The sequence below is a fragment of the Artibeus jamaicensis genome, unplaced genomic scaffold (assembly GCF_021234435.1).
Source record: "Artibeus jamaicensis isolate MK-2021 breed Jamaican fruit bat unplaced genomic scaffold, CSHL_Jam_final contig_415, whole genome shotgun sequence".
Taxonomy (NCBI): domain Eukaryota; kingdom Metazoa; phylum Chordata; class Mammalia; order Chiroptera; family Phyllostomidae; genus Artibeus; species Artibeus jamaicensis.
In genome coordinates this window covers 23,929,427-23,947,966 of record NW_026521823.1, presented here as the reverse complement: position 1 = coordinate 23,947,966, position 18,540 = coordinate 23,929,427, and the positions used below count along the sequence as shown (strand labels likewise).

Below are 18,540 nucleotides of genomic sequence, written 5' to 3'. Positions count from 1 at the left end.
TTAATTACAGTTTTTGTATTACCAGATACATATGACACAGATGGCTATAACCCTGAGGCCCCAAGCATAACAAACACTTCCAGACCCATGTACCGACACAGAGTGCACGCACAAAGGCCCAACTTGATAGGACTGACGTCGGGAGATATGGACTTGCCACCCAGAGGTACTGTGATTCATCTTTTAAAGTAATTTTTATATCAAGAATGGCAAAACATTTATAAAGACCAAAAGGTCCTGCATTTATAGGGGTTGAGTGAAAGATGTTTGTGTTTGTTTCTTGAGTCCCTTGGTCTCCCATGAAAGAAAAGGTGATGTATTTCTTAGGGAAAGGGAATTGTACAAAAGAACGTAATTTCTGAGGTAGATTCCGTTGATTGTTTTCTGTCATTTGCAATCTTAATAGGTTCATTTAAACTCTTGAGAGCGGTGTAATTTTTTAAAAAGGTTTTAGTTAGTTAGTTTTAGAGAGTTGGGGGGGAAGGGAGAGAAACATCAGTTGGTTGCCCCATGTACGCGCCGACTGCAAGCCAGGCCTGTGCCCTGACCAGAAATCGAAGTGGCATCTTTTGTTTTGCACCAACTGAGCCACACTTGTCAGGGCCTAAATGATCAATTTTTACAGGTCGTAAGGTCATATTTGTGATGAGATTGGTGGCAAAGGGAACAGTGACATGGATTTTATCACACACCTCAATAGAAGTGGCCCGCAAAATCATATTTTAATTTCAAATGTGAGAATTACTAATTCTTCTTTAGTAGGTTAAAGTAAATTTGAAGTAAGTTAAAATTCATTTATTATTATTATTATATTTGAATGTACATTTATTTCTGTTTTTTCCAAAACATAGAATATGGAAAAAAGCCAGAACTTTGTTTTCAAAATACGAATTTAAGGAAGTAGCTGTGATAAACAGAAAATATTAATCTGTGTTTTCTTTTATTTTCTTTTCAAACAGAAAAACCTCCTAATAAGAGCACTATGAGGATAGTAGTGGATTCAGAGTCAAGGAAAAGAACCATTGGTTCTGGGGAGCCTGGAGTTACTACAAAGAAGACTTGGTTTGATAAGTAAGCTGCAAGGGGAAACTGAGGCCTTTTATTATGCAGTAATTTGTAGAGTAGTTGGAGAACTATTATGACAGTATAGTATTCTTTTTCAAAATAAAAAATATATAATTTACTCTATAGGCAGTTTCCCCCTAAAGTGTAAGTTGTTTTCTACAAATTTGTTAATTAGTTGTTTGGTATTTGGAAGGCATTTTCATGGAGAAATGGCGTGGTAGGTGAGGACATAATTTTCCTCTTTCCACCTTCTTTTACCTTCAAAGAACATTTCTTATGTTAGAGACGTCATTGAATACTACCTTTATGAAGGATAGTCATGAACTTAATATTAGGGAAGGAAGGGTAGTTCTGGTCTAGAAAAAGACATTAGCATGGGGCATTTTTTTTTAGAGCTTGTAAGACGTATTTGCGGGGGAGGTAGTGAGGGAGGCTGGATAGGCTCTGAAGTTGTCATAGAAGGGTTTCAGAGAAAGGGGTAAAGAATTAGAATGCTGGGGTGTTGATGATGATTCATTTATAAATTTTCATGTTTGAGGAGAATCTAGGGTCACACATTTTTAGAGCTTTAACATCATTTAAAAGTGGATAATTGCTAGTTGTGCCTCTGCCTTTAAATCTGTGATCTAAGGAAAGCACTGCAAACTTCTCTGGGCTATAGTTTTGTCCTTTTTTTTCAAGTGTCAAATATATGGTCTACATTTAGGACTTTCTCTTGAAGTTGGGAAGTGGTTGACACAGTCACTTTTATTCAGTGTTTTAAAATAGGATAAATTTCAGTAAGCTGGCTTTTGCAGAAATAAAACAAAGGTTATATATGCAAATTGACTGAAGTAGGGTGTTAGGACCTTTCCTGATAACAATTTCAATTAAGTGGGAGTGGATTGAAAGTACCAAGTACAAATGATATGGAAGAATCCTTCTCAGTTGGCTTCCATGAAGATGCAAACACTATTAATTTGAAGACTTCATTTTTTTGGAAGAAGATCTCAGTTTTCATTATCAATTAATAATTTCAGGTTTCAAAAAAAAAAGAAACTTAAATTTAAAAAATTTACTTCTTTATACTTGATAGGGAACAGAATTTATAAATGAATGTGTTAATTAACTTGATTTTTCTTACAGACCAAATTTTAATAGAACAAACAGCCCAGGATTCCAGAAAAAGGTTCAGTTTGGAAATGAAAATACCAAACTTGAACTTAGAAAAGTTCCTCCAGAATTAAATAATATCAGCAAACTTAATGAGCATTTTAGTCGATTTGGAACTCTGGTTAACTTACAGGTAAGAACTGTGAAGTTATTCTGTTTTCTTTGCTCAGTTATTTAGGGAGAAAACTTAATAAGAAAAATACTCATAATAGGATCTTCAACTGGTAATCTAAATTGTTAAATTGTATATGAAATAAAACTTTTTATATTTGAATAACTGGTACTTTGAAGAGGCAGTGGTTTTGATTGATCATATTATATATACTTTTTACTCAGTAGAGGTTAGCATACAATTATAGCAAAATTAAATAATCACACTAGTGAACTCTAATCTTACTGTAGTTGTCATTTCCTCAGTTTCTCAAAATCATTACAACAGAGTGTTTAATGAGATTATTTTTGCTTCCTCTCTGATCAGATGCATTAACAGGTGGGACCCAAATATTGTGCAATTCATAATTAGTCCAAACATTTACTTTTTTCTGTACCATTTTTTAAACATTTTTTCCAAGATAAATATCAGTGTAGTTTATATTTTACTTCATCTAAAATTGGAGCTTCCCTTGGACATATGTAACTTGTAAGGTTATTTAGTGTTGAGTTTACATTATGTGATATGTTAAAAGTGTTGAAATAATGTTGGCGTGTTTTTCAGTTTTTATGATGCTCTTTTCAATTAAAATTCTTTATCTGATAAAATAAATTTTAGAGAGTACAACTTAAAGTAGATAATTAAGAAACTTTTATTTCTTGCCATTTAAAAAATAATATAAAAATAACTTATGAAAAAATGCATCCTTGCTTGTGGTAGGGCAACAGAGATATACCAGCATGCAAACCGAAGGGTCGCCAGTTCGATTCCCAGTCAGGGCAAAAGCCTAGGTTGCAGGCCAAGTCTCCAGTAGGAGGTGTGCAAGAGGCAGCTACACATTGATGTCTCTCTCCCTCTCTTTCTCTAAAAATAAATAAATGAATGAATGAACAAAAAAATTTTTTTAAGTTTGTATGTCAACTCTTTCATTTTATGTTTCTCTTCCCATATATCCCCATAATACAGTTACATCATCATTAACAGTTTATTATGTGTTATTCTAGATTTTTTTAATCCTCACCTGAGGACACTATTACTGATTTTTAGAGAGAGGGCAAGGGAGAGAAGTATCAATGTGAGAAACATTGACAGGTTGCCTCTGGTATGCGCCCTGACTGGGGATTGAACCTGTGACCTTTTGGTTTATGGGACAGTGCTTCAACCAACTGAGCCACACTGGCCAAGGCTTAATTTTTTGTTTTTAATTTCTGTATGTATATATCTATTTATCAATCAATATGCAAATGCAAAAAAATACATGTATTTTAGAAATATGTACCTATCTTATATACATTACCCTATTATTTAACTAATATATTACCCTATTAGTTATTTAACATTTGAATACCTGTGATTATTTTTAAAATTTTATTGATTGATTTTTAGAGAAACATTTATTTGTTGTTCCACTTACTTACAAATTTATTTGTTGATTCTTGCATGTGCCCTGACCAGGCATTGAACCTGCGACCTTTGTGTATCAGGACAACGCTCTAACCAACTAAGCTACTTGGCTAAGGCCTGAGTATCTTTTTATGGCAGTTTAATTGATCTGTCACATTTAGATCCAGACAAAAATTTCTCAGAATATTTTTTCTCACACAATTAACTACAGCAGTAATATTAAATTTAAGAAATTTTTCAAAGCTGAGGGGCAAAACATGGTATCTCACTATTAAGTTCTCATTTCTTTAATTATTAATGAGGTTGATGTTTTCTCATCTACTGGTCATTTTGCTGTATCTGTATACAGTATCTGGAATATTATTTATACATGTTTTTAAACACCAGTTTTATTAACTTTTCTTAATAAATATATTGAACTGGTGTTTTAAATCTCACTGAATGCATAATTTTAAAAAATGCCATCTAAAATCATCCTTGTCACAAATATTTATTGAATACAGTAATGAATACTTACTATATACTCTCTGTTATACAGGCATTGTATGGCTCAGCACTGCAGTGTGGGTCTCCCATTATGGAAGGGGAAACAAAAGAACAGGTTAAATGACTTGCTCATGCCGCTGTGAGAGGAGCAGTTCAGGTTTTGGTCAGGCTGCTTGATTGAGAGTCTTTGCTCTCAGTCCCTATTTCATAACACTTTGCACCACCAGCAGTTTATATATCACACTTTAGAAAATACTGCTGTTATTGAAAGAACAAGAAATTTGAAGTGAAAAGCCTTGTATCTATTACTTATTAGTATAGGTCTGTAAAATCTGATATCTTTGAATCTCAGTTTCCTTATGTGTAAAATATGACTTTTTCCCTCAAAACTTCTTGTGCTCTTGGAAATACTTTTGTGAGAATTACATATTCAGAAGATTTCACAGATGGATTTTTTTGTAATTTTTAGTTAGAGATTATCCCCTTTTAAAGTAGTTCTACTGTCTTCACCTAGCTTTGGATATTGGCCAAAAGTCACTCATTGACCTAGGGGTTATTTCTCATAGTCTAGTATTGGGGTGAAAAGTGAAGCATTTGGAATACTTGTCTATAACATCTGTGCACATGAGCATATATTAATTGTCGCATAGAAGAGGCTCTTGCTCCACTCCGCTGAACATTTCTTCTGGAGTGAAGGTGGGCTATGGTAACAATCTAGATTTAAGGAAATGCAAAGACAGAATCATACTTAGAAGAACCAGTATTTCACTTGTTGAGAAATTTTACTGTTATGAAGCAACAGATTCATTTGGAAATCCGCTGTTTTTAATATTTGAAATCTTAGGTTGCCTATAATGGTGATCCTGAAGGTGCCCTTATTCAATTTGCAACTTATGAAGAAGCAAAGAAAGCAATATCAAGTACAGAAGCAGTGCTAAACAATCGCTTTATTAAGGTTTATTGGCACAGAGAAGGAAGCAACCAGCAGTTGCAAACTACTTCTCCAAAGGTAAGAGAGAAATTGTGTGAATTAAATGGTCTTAGAAAACATATTTAAGAGCAGAGGCATTGCAGTCAGGTGTACTCTTGAGCTGGATCCTGTTTCTACCACTGATAAATGTACAGACTTGAGAAAGTCACTTAATTTCTCCAACCTCTTCTTTCATTTTATTTTGAAGTTAATTCCTAGTTTAGAAAAGTATAAGGTGGTTTGTATAAAGCAATAGAAGAGTCCCAGGTAGATAGGAGACAGTACAAACATGGTAGCTTTACTTATTTCACAAAGTCAGACTGTGGATTTATCTTGGAAATCTTTCTCTCCCTCTCTGTCTTTTAATCAATGAATCAGTCAGTGTGTAACGTTAGGTTAATTGCTTGTACAGATGTCTTACAGCAGTCTGTTTCTTTAATTTTCTCCTGTTTATTAAAAAATATATAGTGAAGCCCTGGCTGGTGTAGCTCAGTGGATTGAGCGCAGGCCTGCGAACCAGACAATCGCGGTTCGATTCCCAGTCAGGGCACATGCCTGGGTTGCAGACCAGTTCCCTGCAGGCCAGTTCCCAGCAGGGGACCCACGAAAGGCAACCATACATTGATGTTTCTCTCCCTCTCTCCTTCCCTTCCCCCTTAAAGATTATATATATATATATATATATATATATATATATTGAGGTATAGATTTTAATTTTTTCTTTATAAGTTCTTATATACAAAGAAAAACATATGAAGAAATTTGGAAAGTGGCTAAGTTTTGATTACAAGCTGCACTTAAAGAGATACCCTTTGCATGGGCAGTTTAGTAAACAAAAAAAAACAACAAAGGTAACTTCATGCTCACGAACTAGTTAGCTTATTTAAAGTTTTTTTCTCATTCTGAGGTAATGCAGCCTTTAGTCCAGCAGCCCATTTTGCCTGTTGTGAAGCAGTCCGTCAAAGAACGGTTGGGCCCAGTACCCTCCAGTACTGGTGAACCCGCAGAAGCCCAGAGTGCCGGTTCAGACCTTCCTCAGGTAAGTGACAAGTCTTGCTGTGGTGTCTGTCACACAGTAGGTTCTCAGGAAATTATTTTCCCTTGGCGATTTGAACTATAGTTAATTTTTGTATATATTTTGTAGTTACTTTCTGTATATATTTTATACAGAAATATGGTAGTCTACATACTTGAACTTCATCTTTAAATGTTTTTGTTACTATTATACCACTTTTATATTCTACCTTTTCTGTAGTATTTGAATCTTCAGTTATTCTCTAGTTAATACTTATTTATAAGAAAGAACTCTTTTTCACTTTGTGGAGGAGATGTTTTCTAGCAAATCTGCCTGAAAAGTGAAGTTTAGTACACTAAATCTTATTTTTCCCCACCATCTTTTACTTAACTAGAATTTTTTTCTAGAGATAATTATGCAGTAGCCTGAACTCAAAGCTTTTGGGACAGGAAGGCATAAACCATCAGGTTTTAGCATGCTTAATGTTGTACTGACTCAAGTCACTTATGCAGCTCTGTCAGAACTTTGCATCACTGATTCCTGACTCTCGGATTTTCTTCTCCATATGTCATTCCCTTCCCACTCCTTTCCATACTTGAGTGGCAATTTCTTATTTCTATACCCTCAGTCTCTGAAATTTAGCTTTCCTTTGTCTCCAGATGTTTCAGCATTTGCTGAATAAAATAGAGTTAGGATATACTATCCTATTTAGCTAATGGATGCCACCTTGTTAAAATAGTCTTCTGAATAATTCTTGAATAGTAATGTATTCAGATTCTATTAAGAAATACAGAATGTAAATTGGTTAATTATTAGTTACTTAAAAACTAAACCTATTCCAAATCATCAGCAAATGCCGTGTATTTGGTTATAAAACAGACATACTTTAGGAAAGAATGGCTTTTATTTTTAAGCTCAAGAAGTAGGCACATCCTTTATTTACTCAAATCTAATATAGAGTTAAACCTTTCTGTTTGTCAATGTAGGATTCTAAGAATTTATGGAGGGGACTTTAGCAACTACCTGGTTCAAACATCTGATTTTGTATCATAGTTTTTCATGATTGAGTAATATTGCGTACTGTTTGTTTTTTCCATACACATTTTCTTTCTGTTTCTGTCATTGAAAAAGACTCAAGTTTTGTGATTAACATCTGTATGCTTATAGTCAGTATATGTTAGTAGAATCAGAATGTTCAAAATCCCAACAGACTTATATATGTTTGGGGAAACACTGAATATTTCCATTTCAATTTTTTTAGAATGTAACTAAATTATCTGTGAAGGACAGGTTGGGTTTTGTATCAAAGCCATCTGTTTCAGCAACTGAAAAGGTAAGAAGAAGCATGATGTGTTTGTCTTGGCTACATAAATGTTTTCAGATGGCATCTTAATTTTTTTAATTTTTTCATAGATCCAAACTTTTGCTTCTTAGTAATATCTGTATCTCTTATTCCTACCTTTTTGCTTTCCATTTGCTGAAAAAGAAAAATATTTGCGTACCTTTTTTTTTTTTTACTTTTTGCATTAGCATTTTAATACTTGTCGCTCACTATAGTTTCCATGTGCTTCATTCTTTCTTTCTTTTTTTTTTTTGTGTTTACTGTATTTTCTTTAGTGATATTTTACATTTTAATTTGAAAACTCTGGCAGCCAATAGAAAGGGCCATGACCTAGGGATTTTACTGGAGTTTGAGCTTTGGCTCTTTACTTACTAACTGCATGACATTGGGCAGTGCTGTTAATCTTTATGAACCTTTTTTTCATCCTAAATGGTGATGGTAAGAATTGCCTTGCTCATAGAGTTTTGTAAGGCTGAAATAAAATTACTTGAAAGTATTTTGTGAGTGGACAAGGAGGCTTAGTGGTTAAGATGATAGGCTGCTAAAAGTATTTTGTAAATTGGAAAAGATGATATAAATGTCATATTTTTATTTATAATTAGCAACTATTGTATACAGCCTTACAGTACATTTAGTCTATTTTTTAGTGAAGGGGCAAATACTGATTAAATTAAGACCATTTATGGACCTACTTTATAGTTCTGTGTAGATGTGTTTTGTTTTGTTTTGTTTCCTGTTTAAGTATGAGTAAATGCCCTGGTCTTTAGTCTTATTTGAGGTGTGTGGAATCACAGTGTATTAGAATTAGGTAATCTTTCCCATTTCTATACGCTCACTTTAACCCTGCAGAGGTCAAGGCTGATCTGAGTGATACAAATGAACTTGATTTAATGCTGTAATTTTTTTGACCACGACCTCTGCAGGGTAGGAGGGTAAGGCCCTAATAGTTTTTGGTTGGCCTAACGCTTGAGTTACTGAGCTAGGACTGGAATCTGGGTTTTCTATTTTTGGTCCATGGCTATTTCCATTATGAAGATTACATAGGAAATTGACTTCATAGGTAAATAGAACACATGCTCTCTTCAATGATTCTTTAGTATATTGTTTTCCTTATTTACTATACAAAAACAGTCTCATTCTCTAAATTAGATTCCCTCTTGGGCACCTCAGCATTATACTTGAGGCATAATATGCCTAAGAATGATTCATTACTTCCCACATAAATTAATTTCTTATAGCATTCACCTTTGGAAATTATATCACCATTTTCCAGTTTGTGTAATCTAAAAGCCTTCTGAGTCATTTGCTTGTGTTTGTAGTCTGCATCTCTATCACCTTTGGGTCCCTGGCCTCCAGATACAGTGTCATAGTCACCAGCCCCTCCTCTAGTGTTCCTGCCACCATCTTGCTCTCAGACTTATTTTAATGTGAGTTCTTTACAAAACCTTCATTTCCTCAGCTTAAGGACTTGGCGTGGTTGACAGTTCATCATCCTTGTTACTCTGGTTCTGTTACCTCTACTTTAGTCCTTTCTTCCTTTGTAAGGAGCCCTTTTTACTGCTTATGCTATCTTGCTATTTTTTGTGTCTTTTTAAATTATTTTTGGTGATGATTTTCTTAGAATGCATTTCGCTGTGCCTAACTGAATTCCAGTCATTCTTTTAAAGATTGCAGACTATAACCTGTTCTGTGAAACCTCCAAATTTTTCTATAGGATGTCCCTCCACCCCTCGCTTTTCTCTAAATTTGTGCCCCTTAGTCTTTGCTAATAAATTTAGCAGTATGTAAACATTTTCTTTGATTGGGTTTATTTTCCTTGATACTAAGCAATGAAGGAAAAAAATAACAATATGAGGTCTTTTAACTCAGCGGTTCTGGAGAGGTCTAAACTGATTATGTTTGGTATCCATTTATGTCGAAATTTGGACTCTGGAATTGAAGTTTCCTAATAATAGGTTTTACAAAACTTTTCTAGTATGTTTTGTTACTGCTGTCATGTTTTTAAAGCATGATTTATATGATTTTAGGATAAAAGGGGAGAAACCTGGAACTGATAGCATAACATACTAATATAGTTACAACTAACAATTTGTGAAAAATCACTGATGGCAGTGAGCTGTTTATGAAAATGAAAATTATTTTGTAAATACTATAAAGAATCTTTTCAGGAAAGCAATTATTTACAAATATTTAACTTGCAGTCATCTTCAGTGAACCTGTTTAAAGAATAGCATTTTATTTTTGCTTATTTTCAGTGCTGTCTCTTTCCTTACTCCATAGTGATTTTTGCTGCAGAATCCTTAGAAGTTAATTATTCAGAAAAGTCTTAGGAAGAATAGAAGAATGTTCTCCGTCATCAGTTATTGCTACTTTTTTTTAAAATCGAAGGCAGGAAGAAGTCTCAAAACTAGTATCCACCCAGTATCTTGTCATTGTTAAAGCAAATGAATACACAAATGTACTGTAGATAACATTGAGTATATCCTTCAGTGATTTTGAAAAATTTAAGTGTCCATTTTTGTGAGAGCTAAGAGAGGAGAAACTTAAAACCGATTGATACAGCTAAATATTAAAATATTGTAATAGCTATGAAGTCGATATTATATGAGTAGAGTGATCAGTCAAATGATGTTTGAGTTGCTTCTGCTTATTATAGGGAGGTTTATGAAGAATAAAGGCATTTGCTGCATAGACCATCCTGGTTAGTTTTCTTAAAAAGATTCAGATTGTCCACTTTATCTCCTTAAAGCCCATCTAAATTCTGACAAGCAAGCTGATCACTTGAATATTTAATGTTCTTATTACCAGTTTTAGGTATGTCATACATATAGCACAGGATATTATTGTTTCTTAGTATTTTTTTGTTATCTGAAAATAACATCTTTTTGTTTGGTTTTATTGTTGTTTTTTTGCATGATGATGTAACATCTGTGCCGTGGCACCTTTAAGAGGGAATTGTGTGGTGAAACTGAAAGGACATTGCACGGCGTATAGAAACTTAATGCTGTTGATTTTGTAGCTGACTCTCTGTGTGATTCTGAGCAAGTCTTATTCTCTGTTTCCTGAACTTTAAATGCAGTCATTTAAATTTTTAAATTTGTAGTTGTGTAATTTTGCTACCTTAAATATGAAGATTAAGAAAATTTGTGAAAGTTTTTTAATAACACATTGACTGATTTTGATTTTTTTAAACTATATTGGCCTCTCAGGATTAATACCTGGATTACTCAGTCAAAGTTGCTATCAAGATTAGTTTTTCTTCAGAGAAATAGGGTTTTTAAAATAATTTACTATACAGATTTTTCTGGGAACCCAGCTATTTGTAGCAAAAATTGATTACTGACTACTCATTTTTCTTTGACATTAAAATATTTCTCTGCAAGATCTTTAATTTCTTTGTGTCTCTTAAGCTACTTAGTACTATTGAAAAAAATAAAACTGTTAACCCCGGAAAGTATTTTACAAATTTAACTTTAAATCATGTTATTCTCACTAGAATTTCTAATTGGTTGGATTTTGCTATAGAAGACACATGTATGGTTACGGAAAGAGACTATCATAAATGCACATTCAGATTTATTGAAAAGATGATTCTTAATATAAAAATTAACCATATAGTAGTTATATTAATAAACTTTCTACATGTAACTCCTCAGATACTGTATTTTCATTGCATTTAAACAAGGCACTTCTGCTCTGGAAACCTGTTAGAGTTGACTCACTATGGGTGTGACTGTGAAGCATTGAAACTATGTTTCTTTCATATTTTTTGATTCAAACTTAGGCATTGCTTATTAAAAAGTCAATCTTGGATTACTTTACTTCTAATACCTTTTTTTGTAGTAGTTTTTACAAAATACTTTGTCTTCTTCCATTCTTATCCGCGACAGAAATCTCTTTTCCTCTGTCTTAAGTATATTAAATAATAGTTACAGCTGGTAATATTTTACATAGGAAATAAGATCAGGAGGTATTATAGATTATAACCTCTGTCTTGTTAGGGAAATGGCCTTTGTCTTGAAAAGTAAAAGGTATTAGTGATATATATTTTAAAAACAAAGCAAATGATACTTTTCATCTGGTCTTAAGAATTCAATATACCTTTGATACCAAACCTGAAAAATATAAAGCAAGAAAGGAAAAGTACAAGCTAATGTCTCATGAACCAAAGGTACAAAAATCCTAGACAAAATATTAGAAGTCCAATTATATGAAAAAATAATAATAATACATCCTGACCAGGTAGGATTTATTTCAGAAATGCAAAGATGATTTAACATTTGGAAATCATTATCATTCTCTCCATTAGCAGAATGAAGTTGGGATAGAGGATGGAGGGAAAGAACCCTATATGATTATTGCAGTAGAAAAAACACAATATTCATAACAGCATCATATTAACCATTCTGAAAACTAAAAATAGAAACTTGCTTAATTTGGCAAAATATATATGCAGAAAAACCCTACAGCTAACATACTCAATGATGGAATGTTGAATGTTTCCTTCTGAGATCAGGAATAAGAAAGGATGTCAGCTCTCACTTTTTTTCCAGTAGCCTAGGGCCTCATCAGTACATACGGCAAGAAAGAGAAATAAGTGACATAAAGATTGGGAGGGAAGAAACAAAACTATATTTACTCACAGATGACATGATTGTGCATATAGAAAATACAAAGGAATTCACAAACAGTTGGAATTAATAAGTGAATGAGATAAGGTTAGTGAAAATAAGGTCAATATTTGAAAATGCAGCACATACAGAAGCCTATTTGGAAAATAGAGAAGGTGTGGTAGTTTCCAAAGTCCACTGCCTGTGCTTGAACTGTATTCTTAGGAATCATAGCATTTTTTCTGTTGGGCTTGTTACTTGGCTCCAGTGGCTTCATTTTTAACAGATTTTCTCTTTTATCACAACTCTGACTTCTTTTTAATATAAAGATATTTTTGCTAGCCACACTCTTACCTGTCTAAACTCTGGGATCAGATAGCTTCAAATAGTGAGTAATACTTGCAGTCATATAGTTCATTGTTTTAAGACATTCTATTTTCACTCTTTACGCCTCTGAATTGGGCTCCATTGTAGTCATTGGTGTTTATGGTTGTAATTGTCAGCTTTTTAAATAAAAGGGTAATGTGTTTCAAAATTAGTGATGTCTTAAGTTCAGTGAAATATGTTAGCTGATATTCTATTTTTACAAATGGAAGTTCCCGGATAAAATAAGGGAGTGGGATGTTTCTAGGAATAAAGGAGTTTTCTCATTCTTGTCAGATACATTTATTCACTTTGAAAAGCTCTCTTTAGTCTAATGTCTGATGTTAATAAAATAGCTTTGAAAAGCAGCATTCCCTGAAATTGGAGAAATGTTTAAGCAAATAAATAATTTCTTTACTTTTGTCTTTCTCACAGTTTTTTAAATAAAATACATTTTGAATCTAGAAGGTAGGCTTATGATATGTATTATTCCCAACTGATTTGAGTAGAGAAATCGTTTTTGGTTACAACTTTTCAACTTGTTATGGAACTCTCATGAAGAAAACTTTATGAAACACTCCAACTCTGTTTTCAGCAGATTATCTTTAAAGGGTTTCTCCCTTAAAGTTATTGTCTCATCCTTTATATAATCATACAGTTTGGCATTGTGTAGTATGTGGTAAGGTAGCATGGGAGAAATTTTTCTCTAGAATTACAAAGAATGGTGACTGAAGTTCAAGTACAAACTCAAGTCTGTTTATTCTGTGTTTTACTGAATAAACCATTTTATATATTAGTGATACCAGTTTTTATTATTGTAGAAGTTAGTGAAGTTTTGATACACATCAAATATTATAAAGTATTTATTTTTAAACATCAGTTGTGCTGTATGGAACAAATATATAGTATTCTGGGATTTTATTTTATTTAGAAGCTAGCGTTCTGGAATAGTGGTAAGTTACCTAAACTTTGTGGTGTTCCCCAATCTAATTTCATGATAAAGATAACAATGTAGAGTCCAGATTGCTACTTCCCTGGTACCCAAAATTTACATTTTAGTGGCTGGATGGTAGGGCTCTTTTTCCTCATTGATGCTCTTCCATTTATGTAGTTTTTAATAAAACCTTTTTCCAGTCATGAATTCCTTTCGACTTTGGAAGTTACGTTTTTTCCTCTGGGAAGTTACATTCTTCATATATATGATTTCATGTTTTGTTTTTACAGTATTCAAAATAGGTCTCTGTGAAGGGAGCACTATACTCCTTTCTAAAGAACCAGTAACCAATCCCCCCCACCCCCCATGGAACTTAAAACATTTTGCTTTTACAGATTAAAAAGGAACCAATATAGCATATTTTGCTGTATATAATGCACACATTTTTGCCAAAATTTTTGAGGGAAAAATAAGGGTGAGCATTATACATGGGAATTAGCATAAAAATGTGGGTGCCCGTTATACATGGCAAACTGTGGTACTTGAACCTTGTGTAGAAAAGGTTGTCCTTTCAGATCTATCATCATTTCAGTTTGATTTAGTGGATATTTAAATATTTAATGAATATTCATTTTGGTTTATTGAATATTTACAGTGTGCCCTGGCACTTCAGTTCTAGGCACTGAAGATATAGCAATGAATCAAGCCAAAAAACCCTTATTACCTTTATGCATGTATTTGTTAAGGAAGTTATACATCATCAAATTGAACTTTCTCATTTTATAGATAAACAAACCGAGGTCCAAAAAGGTACTTGAACTTACCCAGGGTTTCATAATTAATTAGTATCAAGGAATAGGTCCTGGAAGAAATGCAAAGAGGAAAAAGACATTGTTTTTGTTTCAAGGCATTTACTGTTTAGACAGGGAGAGAAACAATATATTATTAAGTCATATTTACTAAATATCTTAATAGCTTTAGGAATAAATTTTCATAGAAGGACCAAGGTAGAAGAAATAAATGATTAGGACTTTGTGGAGATCTTGACTCGTTGTGCTGACCCTGAGCTGGGCTTAAGGGAATAAGGTCACTTGAAGCAGAAGGAGCAATACTAGCAAAGGAATGGAGAAAGAAAGCAGCAAACTTAATTTCTACACTGTAAATTGCAAATTACCATGAGGGACAGACAGTTGTAAATTGTTTGAGGGCCAGCATTCAGTTTTCTCCTGTGCCATGCTCTTAGGTACAACTTTTCTTTAGTTATAAGAAGTACTAGCAGATACATTCAGCAACTAATATTTTCTCAGTGATATAGGAATGACTGTTTTTTGTGAAGTTTTTGTATGTCTGTTTTTTGTGAAGCTTTTTCTGTAGGTATATTAATTTAATTTTTTTGTGTCATAGCTTATCCATCACTTATACCCTTCTTTTCAAATCAAGAAATGACTTAGTTATTGTATGTATATAATACATTTAGTCTAGTGTGCTAAATTTTGACAGAACTGCTTTAACATTGCTTTATAAGAAAACAGAATTTAGAAAATCATGGATGCTTCATACATTTTTTTACAAAATTGAATTTGTATTGGTAGGTGTTGTCTACATCTACTGGCCTAACAAAAACGGTGTATAATCCAGCTGCTTTGAAGGCTGCACAGAAAACCTTACTCGTTTCCCCCTCTGCAGTTGATAATAATGAAGCACAGAAAAAAAAACAGGCAAGTATAGCTATTATTGTATAAAACTTGCATGTAGGAAGGGTTTTGTGCATGTATGTGTTATGTCAATGCTTACAATAAACTAAAAGGAGTAGGTCAGCTGCCACTGAACTTTTATTTTCCATAATGTAGCAGTAAATATTAAATTTTTTTCTTGAAATGATAGTTTTTCCTGACTTTTCAAAACTTGCATATATATTTAAATTTTAAATAGCAAAAATTTGCATTTAATTTTTGTTGCCAAGCTTCTGCAGTTAAAACCATTTCTGTCCTCTTGAATCATTTTGTTTATTGGAAAAATAAATGGTAAGTAGTCTAATGGTATTTTTGATCCCTTTCTCTAGGAAGCCCTAAAGCTTCAGCAGGATGTAAGGAAAAGGAAACAAGAAATTTTAGAAAAGCACATTGAAACCCAGAAGGTAAAATATTAAGGCTGGATTTGGCAAAATATATTTATAAATGTTATAACATTGAGTTAATTTAATCTTACACTGTATACATATTCCTGTATACATATTACTGTAACTGTTAATGGTAAAACTGAAATATTGTCAATGAAGTATATTATCAGTTTCTAGTATATGCGGAGTAAGAGCATACATTAAATAGTGGACTGGGAAGTTTAGTAGTTTAATGGAACTGTGGTTATCAGATTTGAAATGAAGATAAGGAATGTTTATCCAGGTGTGTTGCTGCAAAGTACTTTGTTCAACAGATATTGATGTGGAGCCTTTTTCTCAGTATTGAGATATGTGCCTTTCTTTAATTGGTTTGTGATCCTCTAGTCCTATATTGCCCAATACAGTAGCTAACAGCCACATCTGACTATTATTTATTTGAAATATGTCTAGTCCAAGTTGAGATGTGCTGTAAGTGAAAGTACATACCAGATTTCAGAAATGTAATATGAAGAAAAAAAGTAAAGCATCTCCATTTTGTTGAATTAGAACACTTTGAATATCTTTGAATATAGAATTATATTCTATAGAATATATTAGTTAAATAGAATATATTAGTTCTTAAATTAATTTTGCTGTATCTTTTTATCTTTTTAAAGTAACTCCTAAAAAGTTAAAAACTACTTAGGTAGCTTTCAGTATTTCTTTTTTACAGTGTTGCTTTAGTTTATGACATTAATTTAGTATAAATTCTTGATCAAGTCTGGTAATAAAGGAAACTACATTTTAAAGTACTGAAGAAAATAACAAATTTTACATTTTGGTTTAAAATAAATGTCTTTTATAATTTAAATTCTGATATGCTTGAAAAGAGAAATCACAATGCTTTGCACCAAAAACTGAAGCCATCTCGACTCAGAGAACCTATGATATTGGATGGTATCTTCTACCCCATAATACTCCGTTTATCTTCTTGTTCCCTCTCCATGTTGGGGATATCATTTCCTAGGCTAGCAAGGTACTGTTTCCCTGTGACAAGTAATTATATGTCCCATATTCATAATACCTTATTATATGGAAGGAAAGCAAAACTTTTCCTGTAATTCATCCTGGGCTACAGATGCCATTTGGAGCAGAAGTACTTAGAGGCAGTAATAATCACCAGTAGATTAGAAATTGTCCAGCCCTGGCAGTTAACTCAGTTGGTTAGAGTGTTGTCCTCATATGCCAGGGTCGTAGGTTCCATCCCCAGTTAGGGCACATGTAAGAATCAACCAATAAATGAATGAATGCATAAATAAGTGGAATAATAATTAGTGTTTCTTCCTTCTCTAAAAAATCAGTAAATAAAAATTTAAGACAAAAAGAAAATAAAACTATCAGCACTGTTTCAGATTGATAACTCTTCAGGGATTGAATTGAGTTTCTTATGTTCAAATAGTAATGCTATAGTCTTTAGGAAGTAAGCCAAGATTAAGGCTTGACTAGAGATAGGTAGCATCACCAGTCTGCTATTTTAGTGGTTGTAATCCTTGTTATGACTATATAAGCTTAGAGTAGTATATGTTTATTTTTATATTTAGTTAGCTGTGTTTGGATTATCAATAGGAATAAGTATCTTATATTTTTTCTTTTTTAAAAAATTTGTCAGATGTTAATTTCAAAATTGGAGAAAAACAAAGCAATGAAGTCTGAAGATAAAGCAGAAATAATGAAAACTTTAGAGGTTTTGACAAAAAATATAACCAAGTTGAAAGATGAGGTCAAAGCTACTTCTCCTGGACGCTGTCTTCCAAAAAGTATAAAAACCAAGACTCAGGTATTTTGTGGTGTTATTCATGTTACTACTTAAAAAACAAAGCACTACATTGTTTAAATTTTTTTTTTTTTTTTAGATAATACCCTTTGCTCAAAATCAACCAATATATGCTACCATTCTCCTCTTCCTTCATTAATTAATTAATAAGTAAACACAAACAGGCAAACTACTAATCTTTTGAATTCTGTGGATTACCAGTGAAATTAGGATAGTTATGGATAATCTTGAAAAGATAATTTGAAGGTAAAATGATATAGGTATTTAAATGCTTGCCTACGGAGTTTGAGCTTTAGTTTATTAGGAATTTGTGATACAAAACATTAACAGAAGAGTAACATTCTGACAGCACTGTACAGAATGTATTTACTGAACCAAGGGAAAATTCATTAGATAACAAATAAGTGAACAAGTTAATTTCAGATAGTAATAAGTGATTAAGAAAAAAGCCAGAGTTATATACCATATTTATACTTGATATATGCATATTTGTATAAAATCATTATTACCTATTGATATTTCTGATTCTCATCCAACACCAAAGGATCTTTCTTCTTTTATTCCTTATTTTATCTGCCCATTCCCATAATGACAGCTTGGTTCCATTAACATCAATACAATATTCATTTGCTCAGTCTGGTAATATATTCCAAATAGCTTCAGAATTGCTACTTCCAACAACTAACTAAAATAAAATTTAGAATTTATTTGTGGTCTTTAGAGCCTCACAATATATTCCAATAATGGTATAGAATCAGAACTGTTGTCTAGGATTACTTTTTCTTTTTTGTGTGGTCATGTTAAAATTTGATAAAGTTTGAGTGTATTTCTGTATGTATTCAGTTTTGGATCCTCCTCATTTTTACTGACTTAATTTTTTTTTAAGATTTTATTTATTTTTAGAGGGGAAGGGAGGAAGAAAGAGGGAGAGAAACATCAGTGTGTGGTTGCTTCTCCTGTCCCCCTACTGGGGGACCTATTATGCAACCCAGGCATGTGTCCTGACCAGGAATAGAGCAGGCCACCGTTTGGTTCGCAGGATAGAGCTCAATCCACTAAGCCATACCAGCCAAGGCTTACTGATTTAATTTTATTTTTTGAATATGTAAAACATCA

General features: G+C 32.8%; 1 protein-coding gene across 10 annotated transcripts in view; it reads left to right on the top strand.

The window, feature by feature from the left end:
• RBM26 (RNA binding motif protein 26) overlaps nucleotides 1–18,540 on the top strand; it is a 72,964-nt gene that overhangs the window by 36,355 nt on the left and 18,069 nt on the right. For 2 of the 10 annotated variants that reach the window (XM_053665503.1, XM_053665506.1), the window contains exons 9-17: nucleotides 11–166; nucleotides 960–1,071; nucleotides 2,191–2,350; nucleotides 5,103–5,267; nucleotides 6,136–6,267; nucleotides 7,505–7,576; nucleotides 15,085–15,210; nucleotides 15,555–15,629; nucleotides 17,260–17,427. In XM_053665503.1, coding sequence (XP_053521478.1) covers nucleotides 11–166; nucleotides 960–1,071; nucleotides 2,191–2,350; nucleotides 5,103–5,267; nucleotides 6,136–6,267; nucleotides 7,505–7,576; nucleotides 15,085–15,210; nucleotides 15,555–15,629; nucleotides 17,260–17,427 — 1,166 coding nt within the window. The remainder of the gene's footprint in view (nucleotides 1–10; nucleotides 167–959; nucleotides 1,072–2,190; nucleotides 2,351–5,102; nucleotides 5,268–6,135; nucleotides 6,268–7,504; nucleotides 7,577–15,084; nucleotides 15,211–15,554; nucleotides 15,630–17,259; nucleotides 17,428–18,540) is intronic. The other 8 variants (XM_053665508.1, XM_053665505.1, XM_053665507.1 and 5 more) reach the window with 5 other exon arrangements.